A 14,222-nucleotide genomic window follows, 5' to 3' on the forward strand; every position below is an offset into this window, starting at 1 on the left:
CCCTGCTCGTTGTCTTCTTGCCAGAGCTAAAGTGACAGGAGCCATGTGTCTGGGGAGCAATTCCTTGTGGGGCTACTGCTGCGTCCCCTGGCACGTGGCAACTGTTCCCGTCTCCCCTCTCTGGGGTCCCCTAGGGCCTAAGGTCCTGGCAGGTTGTTGAAATCAAAGGAAGCCTGCCAGTCCGTTCAAGCTCGAGCCCTCGCTTCGTTTCCTAGTCGCTGAAAAAACGCAGCCTCACCCAGTATGTGCAATTACCCAAAGCCTTTTCCAATCCTCGGGGTGGTCCCCCCCATTGTTTTAGTTCCCGGAGGGGCTGTGGGAAGCCTCCCCTGTGAAGCAAAGCCCAATCAGTTGTAAGCCGCTCATACATTTAATACGGCGGCCCTCTGCCGCGCCGCATGGAGCTGTGGTCTCTGTCACACCTGCATCCAGCAGGCCCACTGGCACGAGGGGTGATTTTGCAGGTAGCGCTGGAGGTGGGCTGCAACATTAACAGCCTGACCCCGCCCCCGAAATGCTCTGTCTCAGCAGGTGGGGTGCACCTCCTGCTCATACTAGAGTAGCATTATCCCACATACCCACTGCCAGGTAAATTCCCCACAGCTGTTAGCCGTGAACAATGATCTGCACTCTTGGAGTCTGTGAATATCGAAGCAGTTTACTAGTAGTAATAATGCAGGCAGCATGACCTAGTGGATAGAGCATAAGTGTGGGGTGCAGGAGACTTGGGTGTATTTTCCTGCTGTGCTGCAGAGTTAAAAAAAAAAACTCTCCCTCAGTTTCCCCATCTGTGAAATGGGGAGGACAATATTTCCCTGCCTCCCAGGTAAACGCATTAATGTTCAGGAGGTGCTCAGATACCATGGTGACAGGACCCGCTTATAACTAGATAAACTTCCCAGGCATCTGTGGTTGCTCACGGAGAGTCCGGGGGCTAGGATGCTAACCTGAGACTTTGGGGGCCAGGTTCAATTCCCTGCTGTGCTACTGCCTCTGTGTGTCCTTGGGCAATTCACTTAGTCTTTAGACTTCTAACTCCCATTGAGGATCTGGGAACTTTGTCTCTCCGTGCCTCAGTTTCCCCATTTCTAACAGCCCCGCCCCACAGAGGGTGTTGTGAGGGTAAACGCATTGAAAGTCGTGAGGTGCTCTGATACTATGGGTAATGGGACCGTGAAAGGACCTGAGATAGATAACCTCATGCTCAGGGTATTGCCCTGGCCTCTGACGGGGTCAGGAAGAAATGTCCCCGGGGAAGCAGGTTCTCTCATCTCTGCAGGGTTCCTCAGGGGCAGCTGAGGCTGGCCACTCTCTGAAACAGGGCTAAACGGACCATGGTTCTGACGCAGGCTGACAGTTTCTATGTCCACCAACTTCTACTGCGTCTGAGAGAATCTCCGGTCTCCTCCTGCTCCGAAATGGGGGGAGGACAGGAGGGAAAGCTGATGGTAACAGCATCTTCCAAGTGACCGAAGGTTTCCCCCACATGAGTCAGATGGAGGCCCAGGCTAGCAGCCTTCAATGCCCTAACGAGTCAGTGACTCAGAGGGTCATCTCTCCTCCAGGTGCTTATTCCGGGAAGAGGCTAATTGTAAGAGAGGCAAAGAGCCCTTTCATCTCATTAGGGAAACTGAATGTCTTTGAGCTAGTTCCATCACGTGGCACTCGGATCCACCACCTCTTGCTGGGCTCCAGTTTCTACCCTGGAGCCATGCTGGCTTCAATGGGCCGGAGATGGTGGCTCTTAGAAATTCAGTCACTACAGACTGGGTAGCAGGTAGCCTGGTTGTTAAAGTGCTGGCCTGGGGGACGCTGTAGACCTCAGTTCAGTTCTTTGCTGTGCTGCACACTCTCTGTGTGATTTTTAGTTTGTGCCTCAGTTTCCCATCTGTACAATGGGATACTGTCTATCCCTCAGTGGTACTTAGCTGGCCTCATCGCTGCAGTCTCTGAGAGCACCTCATGATCTTTAGTGTATTGATCTTCACGACACCCTGGAAGGTGGGGCAGAGCTATTATCCCCATTGTACAGATTGGAAACCGAGGCACGGTGCAGCTAAGTGAGTTGACCAAGGTCACAGAAGCTGTGGCAGAGCCAGGAATTGAACACGGGGCTCCTAAGCCCTAGGCTGGCACTTTAACCACTAGACCATCCTTCCTCTCCTGGGAGCACTGCCCTACCTCACAGGAAGTGGAGGTAGGGTTGTGAGGCTAAAGACCTTAAAGACGGTGAGGTGCTCAGACACCAATGTGATGGGGGGCCCGGTAAGTACCTTAGCCAGAGAGCTCAAGCTCCAGCTACAGCCAGTATCTGGGAGCTGGTGGTTTCCACGGCTGGGTGATGTCAAAATGACCTTGCCTGGCTGCTCTGGAAGCTTTAGGTACAGAGCAGGAGACAGGTACCGTAGACAGAGATCTGCAGCATTAGCAGAGAGCAGCGCAACGAGAAACAACTCGATGGGTTAGGTGGTATCTCTGCATCCTGGAAAACGTTAATGAGTCTTTCCCGGGGCGAAGAGGCTGCCCGGCGGCCTCTCGAGCCAGAAGCCTGTGCAATTCTTGTTCGGAGGGGCCCGTGGCCTTGGGTGGCTGCTGGTTAGAGGTGGGCCCGGCCTGCAGAGCTCAGATGCGGATCCCAACTTGCGCAGCGTTCGGGAGGGGCTCCTCTGTAAGCGCATCGACCCTGCAAGTCAAGGTGTGATGCCCGGGGGGGCGTACCTGCGTCGTTCGAATCTAGCTAGCACCGGTGATGGCAGTAGTGAAGAGACCTGGTAGCACGGATTCACCTAATAAATTCCCTGCCCATTTTCGGGGCGTTTGACCCTCCTATTTGCTGCCTGTTGCACTCCACAGTTTAGTCTCTGGAGGGCTGTGATACTTTGGTCTAATCCAGGCTCAATTCAGGGCTACCTGAGGGAGAGGGTTAGTCGCCGGTCATGTGCAGCTCATCTGAGCTGATCTGGTGGTCACTCGGCCCTGTGCTAATCCCTGTGCCACCGCCCCTTCTCTTGCTAGTTTAACACTGGCATGGGTGGTGTGGGGAAAGGGAATGGGGGGGCTCCTAATAGCCAGCAGGGCCTATTTTCCAAAGGCCCAGAATCAGACCCCCTAGCAGAGGCTTGTGACGTTGACGGTCCTTACAAAAACCAGCAGGCCAGGGCCTGAACAAAACTAGACAGCACCATTCCCTGCCAAATTCAGTCAAGGGTGATGACCAGAGGAGGGAGGGAGAAGAAACAATGCACGGGCCTCAGCAACATCATAACTGCTTTAGCAACAACATAACTGCTTGTTTATGAAATATAATAACCGCTTATATGAAGAAATTGCTTCTTGCACAGAGCCAGTTTGTCCTGTTTTCCAGCCAACTGCCAAACTAGCCAATCATATATCTTCTTTGGGCGTCCTAAGATAACCCCCTATACCCATAACCGTAAAAACCCCGGAAAACAACATGCACCCTAACAAGAAAGTCATTGGGATGGCGCCAAGTACCACCCATGGCGGAAAACACCAAAAAGCCCCCCCCCACCCAATATGCACCCAATTCTCGTAAAATAATGAGGAAAATACCGGGAAAGGGCGACTGACCCCAACTCTTATTTCTCTCAAATGACGTATAATTTGTACTTTGCTTGCGGTTTGACGAAATAACAGGCCGCCTGCGTGCGGTCCTAGGTGTGTCAGTTTTCGGACTGTCACCCCAGCGCGTTTGGTATGTATTGCAATAAAATAAAGCCTCGGGCTTGAGTCTGTGAACTAAAATTAAGGCGTGGGTGATTCTTTCCACGACAGCGGGCACCCTCTTGCTACCATCACACCTGCACTTGCAGCGTCGACCTGCCCACGAGAACTGGCCTCTCCAAGGATTCTGGGAACAGCCTTGCTTTGGCTGGCCGACAGCCACCCCGCTGGCAGCTGTGCTGAGGGGAGCATCTGGCCAGCAGGGCCGGTGGCACCGCCTGGGCACAGCCGGGTGGGAGGGAGCTTGTCTGATCTGGCACCCGTCACCCTCAGCAAGAATCCTGTCTCCTATAGCAGTGAGCGGCATGCGGTGTCCTGCAGCTCTGTGGGTCGCTGTCCAGCCCCATGGGGGCCTGCTCAGTGACTGGAGCTGCCAGGCACTAGGGCAAATCCAAAGAATCAGTAAACATCCAGGTGCCGGGCTGTGAGGAACGGGAAGGTGAGGAAAAGGGGCGGGGGGAGTGAGAGAACAGGACAGGGATCTGCAGAGTAGAGCTCAGATTGGAGCTGGCCCACGGGCAGAGGCCGTGTGCTAACGAACCCCAGCTCCTGACGGAGGAGGCCCGAGGTGTGAGAAGTTAATGAAGCAGGAAGGGGCCCGGGGTGTCTCATTTCCCCTCTGGTTAATTAGCTTCCTGGGCTAAGGGTCCCCCGTGAGCTTTTATCGCACAGGACGTTCCGCCCTGTCCAACGGGCGTGCAGTCAAAGAGCCCTTAATCCCCCGTGTCCCCGTGGCACTTGTTCACAGACGCTTGTGCTGCGTGAGGTCGGCTGCTATCCCTGACCGCCAGCTCCCGGCCTCCCAGTGCCTATTGAAGTAAAGCTGCTGGCACAGCTGAAGTCAGACCAGGCTCCGGGTTTAAAGTGACCTTGTGTCCATGTGGCTGGGGGGACCTGATTCTACTTTGCATCTTGTCTCCCTCCCCGCCCCCAACCCTCCCGATAGCTCCCATTGAAGGCAGGGGATTTAAATAGGATGGATGGTTTTATGGTTAAAACATTGCAGTGTGATTCTAGCTACAATTCCTGGCCCCAGACTCCCTGTGTGTGACAAGTCAATCGCCGTGCCTCAGTTTCCCCACCTGTAAGCTGGTGAGAACAGTTCTTCCTTTGTGACTCTTGTCTGTGGAGATGGCAAGCTCTTCGGGGCAGGGATTGCTATAATGGATTCCTGGGCAGCGCCTGGCACAGCGGGGCCCCGATCTCAGTTGGGCCCCTGCAGTGTTACTGCTGTACAAAGAATGAAGCTCTAGCTAGAAGTTTCATTCTGGCAGCTGCCTCAGTTTCTTCTAGGGGGTGGGTTCCTTCCCTCTTCCACCGAAGAATCTGGTGCTGGTCAGTGCTAGAGATGGGACACTGGACTAGGTGGACACTGGGTCTGATCCAGGCTGGCAATGCCTATGTCTCCGTGGATCCGCTGTGGAAGACCTTCAGTTCCAGATGGCCTCTCTTTGAAGCCATGGGGCCCACCAGAAGATGAATGGCCAGGTGACTCTCTGCCAAAGCACCTCGGGGCCTCATGAACCGCTCGTGACTTAATGCAATAGCCATGTTCCCTTCACGCCGACCCCTGCTGGGAACAAAGCTTCTCCTGGCATGGCCTGCGCTCTAGCCAGATTTCCCCCAGACCCCTCTCCTCTACAGGAGGGAACTGCACTTCTCCTGAACAGGGGAGACGGCCGGGGGCTGCACTGGCGGCCATGCTGCTAGTGGCAAAGTGCAAGGCACTCAGGACAGTCTGTGCTAGGACAGTAGAGTGAACGGGAGGGTAGAAGAACTAGATGTGATTTCTCTTCCCTCTCCCCAGGTTCCTTCTCTGCTTTGTCAGTGGACATCCGTTACCCTGACAAATCCAAGCGCTAAAGCGTTTTCGCCCTGCTCGAGACAATGAGCCAAGCCACAGCTGCGTCTCCGAGACCATGAAGGGGGTGTCTGAAGCGCCGGGAGGGCAGTTTGGGTAGCAATCAAAGGGAGAAATTGACAACAGGGCATGATTCATATGTCTTCCCGAAAGCATGTTCTGTTCCCGGAAGCCTGAAGGCCAGATTCTGATCTCAGGTACACCAGTGCAAATCCAGAGTGAATCCCTTGACTTCCATAAACACCAGTGTAACTGAGAATCTGGCCCTACCTCCGTTGACTCCAATGGGGTTACTCTGAGCTTACACTGGTATAACTGGGATCAGAATCAGCCCACGATTCTATTGACTCCAATAGAGTGACTCCAGATTCACATCAGTGTCATGGAGATCAGAACCTGCCCCTAGCTCCAGAAAGGGTGCCCTGCATCAGAATCGCTCCTGAATTCTCCCATCATCTAATTTCCCCCCCTACATTTCAGGCTTCAGCACTTATGTCCTTGAAAATAATATTACTTTCCTCTCCTGGCCTTGTGTTTCAGTCTGGAGAAGGACCGGAGAGGGCTCTGATTAGAGGCTGGGACAAGGGTCAGAACCTCAACTCCTAACCCACCCCTTTAATTTTGGGGCCAGGATAAAAGCTACAAAGCCTCACACCTTACTACTTTCTGTTCCGAGTGCGAGGTGCGCGTCTTTGACTCGCCGCCTTTAATAGCGAGCACAGAACACAGCCATAGAATAGATACATCCGATTGAAACAAAAAACCCTCTTGTGATTTTCCCTTTGGGTGGAATCGCATGCTACAAGTGCCCGTCGTGTTGGCTGGGAGGTGCTCAGATGCCACAGTGGTGAGGGCTGTATAAGCACCAGACCCGAATCAAATAGCAAAACCCTTCTGCTAGATTCGAGAGCAGATTCACAACGATAGTTAGGTACCTAGAGGGGCATTCAGAGAGATTTACAAAGGGGCCTATGGCGGTCAAGCGCTTAACTCCTATTGAAAGTCAATGGGAGTTAGGTACCTAACTCACGGAGGTGATTTTTGCAAATCCTTTTGCCACTTTGGCACATGATCCAGAACCAAGTGCCAAAGTGCTGAGTAGATTCAGTTTGGATGGCCCAGAATTGTCAGAAGTCCCACGAGATCCACTAATTTCTCCTATTTAGTAGATGTTTTACTGGTTTTATAATATTTGTCTGATGGTAGCACCTCGGAGCCCCAGTAATGACCCCATGGTGTTAGGAGCTGTACAAACATAGAACAAAGAGACAGGCCCTGCCCCAAAGATATTCTATTTCTATCTTGCTCCCACTCTGCTCCCTGTTTCACAGTCTCTGGTAGATAGAAAATAAACCCAACAAAGTATGAGCCGAGCTTCGACACCCACCCGTTACAACGGGCTATTGCTGTGGTTAACCTGCAGGACACACTGCTGTTGGGTTTTAATGTGGTTCACCTGTGGAACTCTCTACTCTAGGATATTAGTGAGATTAACTTGTGGGACTCACAGCTGCTATGTATTAGTGAGATTTGCCTCTGGAACTCTCTGTTCCAGGATATTACTGTAGTTAACTAGTGGTTTTACTGTGATTTAATGTGCTGGATATTAGTCCAATTTGCCTGTGAAACTCTCTGCTACTGGATATTAGTGAGGTTACCCTACGGGATTCACAGCTACTGGGTATTAGTGAGGTTTGCCTGTGGAAATCTCTGCTACTGGATATTAGTGAGGTTACCCTGCGGGATTCACAGCTGCTGGGTATTAGTGAGGTTTGCCTGTGGAACTCTCTGCTACAGGATATTAGTGAGGTTAACCTGTGGGATTCAGTTACTGGGTATTAGTGAGGTTTGCCTGTGGAATTCTCTGCTACTGGATATTAGTGAGGTTAACCTGTGGGATTCACAGTTACTGGGTATTAGTGAGGTTTGCCTGTGGAACTCTCTGCTACAGGATATTAGTGAGGTTAACCTGTGGGATTCAGTTACTGGGTATTAGTGAGGTTTGCCTGTGGAACTCTCTGCTACAGGATATTAGTGAGGTTAACTTGTGGGATTCACAGCTACTGGGTGTCACCCTGCCAAGGAGCTTAGTGAGATTCAGAAAAGAATTAGATGTTTATATCACTAAGGATTGCACCTGCTAGGACCCTAAGGGAAGGGGTCTCCAACTTCATGCTGCAGGGCTCCATCCAGTCACCAGACTCCCTCCCGTGTAGCATGGCCTGGGCATGTGTGAGCAGGGGGAGCTACTGTCTGACTGTCGGGGGTGGGTACCGCACTCTAGATGGACCATAAACCTGCTCCAGGAGCAGCGATTCTTGTGGCTCGGGTGAAAGTCACCGTTACATACCAGATGCTCGCCTCGTCCGGCTTCTCCAGACAGCCGGGTGCCGTCCCGTAAGCCTCCTCCTAAACCAGAGCTAGCAAATACCTTCTGGAACGACAATGAGCTCATGTGTGAGGCCTGCAGGATGTACAGCAGCCAGGGGTCACTGGGGAGTGGGGCAGGTCTGGGGCTCAGCAGTTCTCTGCCGTCTGTCATCAGCAGGGCAGCGGAGAGATCCAATGTCAGTAACTCGCGTGCTGCGGAGGTCTGAGCCGAACGGCTGGGTCAGGGTGGGGGTGGGGTTGTAACTGGGCAAAAAAGTTGGTGGCGCTCCTGCATAGGCCCCGGATGGAATTTGTGCTCAGAGGGAGAGAGACCTGCTCGAAAATAGCCCACAGCCTGTTGGTTAGGACGGGCACGTGGGAGGCCCAGGTTTGGGTCCCTTCTCTGTCTGAGTCACAGCAAGTGCCCGAACCACTGGGCTAGAGAGTTGGCCTGTTTCTTTGGCCCAAGGGCTGTTTAATTATTTGTAAGAGAGGCACGGGGGTAGGATGACCAGATAGCAAGTGTGAAAAATCGGGACAGGAGGTGGGGGGTAATAGGTACCTATATAAGAAAAAGCCCCCCAAATCAGGACTGTCCCTATAAAATCGGGACATCTGGTCACCGGGGGTGGGGGGGTGAGGTAATATCTTTTATTGGACCAACTGCTGTTGGCAAGAGAAAGAGGAGCTTTTGAACTACACAGAGCTCTTCTTCGGGTCTAGGAAAGGTACTCCAAGGGCATTTCTACACTGTAGTGTACGCCCAGGGTTCTGACTCCGTCGCACACCTAACCCCGCTTCTGTCTACACACAAATCGCGCTAACCCAGGTCTCAGGACCCACCCACCTCCCAGAGGTGGAGGGTCTGAGCCTGAGTCAAGTCGGGATTCAGGATCCAAGCCCTATTGCTTTGCAGTGTAGACACAGCCACGCTGGATTCATGCTCTGGGAGTCCACCAAAACTATCCCATAATCCCCCTGGCTCACGTTCTTTGTCCTCTGGACAGTCAGGTTTGGTGGACAGTCGAGGTTGCCCGCATTGCATCACGAACGAAGGACTGAAGCGGCCACGTTTTGGGAGGTCACTAGAAAGTCTGGGATATGGTGGTTGGACTTGTGCCGCAGTGTAGACGCTGGAGCGCTGGTTTCCTTCGGGTTCAACAATTCCTAGCCTGGGGTCCCAAACGAGTGTAGACGACATTTCAAAGTTCTGCATTTCCCAGGAGATGGAAATTCTGCTTTTTTTGGCCAGCTCTAGCTCTGAATGCCTCCAGCCCCTGTTAAAGCCATCCCAGTGTGACAGTAATGGCGGTTAACCTACAGAGCACGCGGCTGCAGGCTAAAACCTGTGGAGTTCCTGAGAGCTCAAGAGACTCTGAAAACACAGATCCAGCCCTGAAAATGTTTATTTTCAAACATCAGGAGATAGCCATGTTAGTCTGTATCCACAAAAACAGCAAGGAGTCTGGTTTTTTACCCACGAACGCTTCTACCCAAATAAATCTGGTAGTCTTTAAGGTGACACCGGACTCCTGGTTCTTTTCAAACAGCCGCTCACGCAGTGAACGGTGAATGTTTCCATCTGGGGTAGCTCCCTCGTGTAGTATCAAAATGTTAGCTGATGGTAGCCACGGGGGAGATTTGGCTGAGGGTGCAGAGGGGCGGTTAACCCTCTGTAAACTCTCCCAGTATGCTTGTGTAAGTCCCTCTATTTCCCCCCGCAATGAAGATCCAGTTTCTCCTAGACAGAGCACGGGTGTGCCCTATGGAGGGGTCGACCTAGGCAGACCGTGTGTGGTGACCCAAGCAGCACAGGCTGGGAGCTAGAGAACCACAGGGTCTGTCTGTGTCCACCAGACTCAGTGAGAGAGCCCCTTTCCATTCATTACAGCCCAGTCTGCTTCTCTGCCACCAGGGATGCTGTGGGGTTTTGAACCAGTAACTCCCCATTGCCAGCAGCTTCCCAGCCCCACTGACCGGTCCGGAACCAGTCCAGGGGGGAGCTGGGGCCTCACCGGACCAGGACCGTCCCAGTAAGGCCAGCCGTGCCAGGCCTCTGTACAGGGCCCGAGTGGTTTGAAAGCAGCAGCTTCCAGAAGGGACTGTTCCCAGCAGTGCTCTCTAATCACATCTGAGCAAAGTGACCCTGCGCTTCCCGGGTCTTACATAAGAGTCGTTAATGGCTCGTATAGGCGGGGATGAAAATAGACTCACATCAGGACGTTTGGAGGGATGGGCAGAGGGGATGGGGTGTAGGTGTGTGATTCCCTGCCAGTGACCTATCCAGGTTCTTCTTCTTGTTCCCATCCAGCTGAGACGTCGACTCTACCGCGCTCTGGTTGCTCTGACCGAGACGGGTGACTCAGACCCAAGCCCCCAGCCTGGCTTCCCCCAGGACCCCATCCCCGTCCGGCTCGTCCAGAGGAGGAGATCAGGCTTGGGAGACACAAGCAACAAGGCCTCTAGCGACAAACGCAGCATCTAGGATGGGAACGGTCACAAGTCCGCCCCGTCGCCGGTCCAGAGAGGGCTCCCCGCCACCCTGAATCGGGATCCCCTTGCCAAGAGGACTCAATCTCCACCCCCTGTGGCCAGCCAGCTCTGGGAGGGCAGGGACCTCTCCTCCTTGGGCGAAGCGATGTGGGCATGCAGCCAGGACATCCGCCCCCCCTTCTCTGCCACAACCGCCGGGAGTCGGGCGGGAAGTGGGATTTGCATCCTGCAGGGCATTCTGGGATTTTGAAATTTCGTTTTCTCCCAGATCTGGGCAGAAAATCGAAATCTCGGAATCTTTTGCAAAACGAAATAATATGAAATCCTGTGTGATGACCGTATCGAAATTGTTTCATTTCGACTTTATCATGTCACCTGTTATATAGGGAGGCAGAGTGGCCTACTGGTTAGCGCACTGACCAGAGACTCAGGAGACCTGGGCTCATTCCAAGCTCTGCCAGTGGTCTGCTGGGAGACTTCCCTCTCTGTGCCCCAGTTTCCCCATCTGTAACATGGGAGAAATGAAGCACTTAGAGGTCTATGGATGAAACGTGCTATATAAGCGCTAGGTTAATAGTATATTTATTATATTATAAAGTCAAAATGATAAGGGCGAAATGAAACATCTCGATAATTTCCCTTTTGAAAATGTCAACGAAATTGTTACGTTCCCGCAAGACATTTTGATTTTTGTCCAATCGAATTTTTCCCAAGGGAAAAACATTCTGTTGGGAATTTTTTAGCTGGTTCTAGGCTGGGAAGCTTTAGGCCAGGAATAGAATTGGGGGGGCTGAGCAGAACCAGTTAATACCCTGCAGCAGGGGGCTCTGTAAGTTAACCTGCGACATTGTTCTGTAGCAGAGAGTTCCACAGGGTAACCTCAGTTAATATCCTGTGGCAGGGTGTTCCACAGGGTAGTCTCAGATATCCTGCAGCAGAGAGTTCCACAGGATAACCTCAGTTAATATCCCACAGCTGGGCGTTCTGCAGGTTAATCCCCCAACACACCCAGTGGCAAACATACCGACAGCCACCCCCCGGGGCATCTTCTGCAGTGACCAGCACGCCAGCCCAACCCCATCGCTGGTAGCTGCCAAGCCTTCCCTCCCCTATTAACTGACACCCCTTCACATCTTCCCCAACTACCACAACTGTGCTTCCAAAAAGACCCCTCTTTCCCCACGGCAGTAACGGTCCCCACAGCTGAGTGGCGCTTACTGAACGCCGTCTTGGGTCTCATGCATTTCCAGCTCTTCCAAGCAGCTTGCTCTGACATAGAGGAGATGGTCCAGAGCTAAATCTCACGTGCAAAACACCCCCAATGCAGTGCAAGTGCGGGGGTTACCAAATAGCTGGCTACATGCCTCCAGTTTAGCTTTAGCACCCAGTCCTGCCAGCCGCAACACACCCTTCGCTCCCTCTGGCTTCAAACAGTGTGCAAAAGGGGGCCCTCGCTTTTGTATCCTGTCCTTCCATGCGAGATGCACCCTAAGTGGCCTTATGGAGTTAGGAAGCTAAATCATAGAGAGCAGAGAGGGCTTGGATCTGCCGTGAGGCTCCGGGCGGGGAGGAGAGATGCAGGACGGCTGCCCCAGGGGAGCGAAGCTGCGCTGGAGAAGGCTCTTGCGTCGGGAAAGGCCGGCCTGCGTGTAAGGGTGGAGTTGGACAAGCCAGGAAGAGAGAAGAGATGGCATTACAGGGAGGTGGTTCCAGGGACAGCTGCTGCACCAGAACCCCTTATGACCCCGCATGACCGAGACGTCCCCTCCAAAGACACTGCAGCAGGACGGGCTCCATCAGTCCAGGGCCCTCGTGAATTAGCTTTGATCAGTTTCGCTATGAGGCTAGGTTCCCCTCCCTCTCGCATTTCCCTTCCTGTGCTTATGTTCTGTAAAATGTAATAAAAAAAAAAATACATGAACCCAGCCACGTTCACTGGAGCCAGGGCTGCGTCCCCTTGCCGTTCGTTCTCTTGGGTCTGCAAACGGGCCCAGCTCACTCAGAAATAGCAATCCTTGGTTCTTGCATCTCTCGCGCAGACTCTCAGCACATGCTAAGCACATGGGTGTTATTCCCCCCACTTTACAGGTGGGGAAACTGAGGCACGGAGCGACTGTGTGACTCGTCACCAGGCACGTTAGTGGAATAGATTCCAGGAATCCTAAATCCCAGTCCTACACAACACTCCCCGCCCCCGTGTTGGGAATGGAACCCAGAAGACCTGTCTCCCAGCACCCTGGTTCTAATTGCTAGACCCCACTCTCTTCCCAGAGCCAGACACAGAATGTCCTGTGTCTCAGCCCCCTGTTTAAATCACTAGACCACGTTCCTCCCAGGGCCAGGAACTTTAGGGTTACCATACGTCCGGATTTTCCCGGACATGTCCGGCTTTTTGGACTCCAAATCCCCGTCCGGGGGGAAATCCCAAAAAGCCGGACATGTCCGGGAAAATCGGACATGCGGTCGGTGGCTCGGGTGCCTGGCCGGGGGCTCGGGGGCCTGGCCGGCGGTGCCGGGCCGGGGGCTCGGCCGGCGGTGCTCGGGGCCGGGCGGCTCGGCCGGCGGCTCGGGTGCCGGGCCGGGGGCTCGGCCGGCGGTGCTCGGGGGGGGCCCGGGGCCGGGCGGCTCGGCCGGCGGTGCTCGGGGGGGGGCCCGGGGCCGGGCGGCTCGGCCGGCGGTGCTGGGGGGGCCCGGTGCCGGGCCGGGCCGGGGGGCTCGGCCGGCGGCTCGTGTGCCGGGTGCCGGGCCGGGTGCCGGCGGTGCTCGGGGGGGCCGGGTGCCGGGCCGGGGACTCGGGGGGCCCGGCCGGGGACTCGGGTGCCGGGTCGGGAGCTCGGCCGGCGGTGCCGGGCCGGGCCGGGGGCTCGGGGGACGGGCTGGGGACCTGCGGTGCCGGGGGTGGGCCGCGCCTCCTCCCCCCCCCACACACCCCCCCCTTACCTGCTTCAGGCTTCCCGCGACTCAAATGTTCGCGGGAAGCAGGGGAGGGGGCGGAGACTTTGGGGAGGGGGAGGGGTTGGGGCGGGGCTGGGGGCGGGGCTGGGGCCCCTTTAAAGTGTCCTCCTTTTGGAGGCACTAAATATGGTAACCCTAAACTTGCATCCTCCTGCAGTAAGCATCCTGCAACTAGTTCCCCATGTCTGTGTTTAAACAATAGGTAAAGGATTCGGGGGGGGCACTTTGGATTGTATCTAAACAGGCGCACCTGTCTCAAATAACCTGTCATTCCCATTCAGGCTGGCTTGCGGCCTTGTCTCTCCTCCCTTCCATTGCAGTTCAGAAGAGGGCAGAGTGCCTGCAGGCTCCGGGCCCATGCGAGCGGCGATACGCATGCCGTGCGCATTGCATGCGCCCTCAGACTGTGGCTTTGCAAAATACGCATCCCTCTTTAGCTTGAGTCTCCCCTCAGGGACACGTCCAGTGACTCCCGTGTGCGTTCCCCTGACTTACACCAGTTTGAGGTGCAAATCGGGCCCTGCGAGACCACTGTGGAATTGCTTCAGCCCTCCCTTAGCTCGCACACGTACATTTCACTTGCCCCGCAGCCAGCGGGTGCAGCACAAGGGTCAGCAAGTGGGCCAGAATCTGATCTCACTCCGGTTTCACACCGGCGTAGCCCCATTGCTTGCAGCGGAGCTGCTCCTTTTTGACACTGGGGAAAGCGAGTGGAGAGTCCAGCCCCGTATCTCCGTAGTGAGGCTATTGATGGCCGAGTCTGGCGTCCCCTCGCCTGCTGTTAAATGAGTCGTCTGTT

General features: G+C 54.4%; 1 protein-coding gene across 1 annotated transcript in view; it reads left to right on the top strand.

Annotated features, from left to right (window-relative positions):
• Window positions 1-12,389, top strand: part of LOC101935647 (perilipin-2-like) — a 49,425-nt gene extending 37,036 nt beyond the window's left edge. Inside the window, exon 7 of the mRNA XM_024106987.3 lies at window positions 10,287-12,389. Coding sequence (XP_023962755.2) covers window positions 10,287-10,460 — 174 coding nt within the window. The 3' untranslated portion in view covers window positions 10,461-12,389. The remainder of the gene's footprint in view (window positions 1-10,286) is intronic.
• Window positions 12,390-14,222: the final 1,833 nt, after the last annotated feature.

Source organism: Chrysemys picta, chromosome 20 (assembly GCF_011386835.1).
Source record: "Chrysemys picta bellii isolate R12L10 chromosome 20, ASM1138683v2, whole genome shotgun sequence".
Taxonomy (NCBI): domain Eukaryota; kingdom Metazoa; phylum Chordata; order Testudines; family Emydidae; genus Chrysemys; species Chrysemys picta.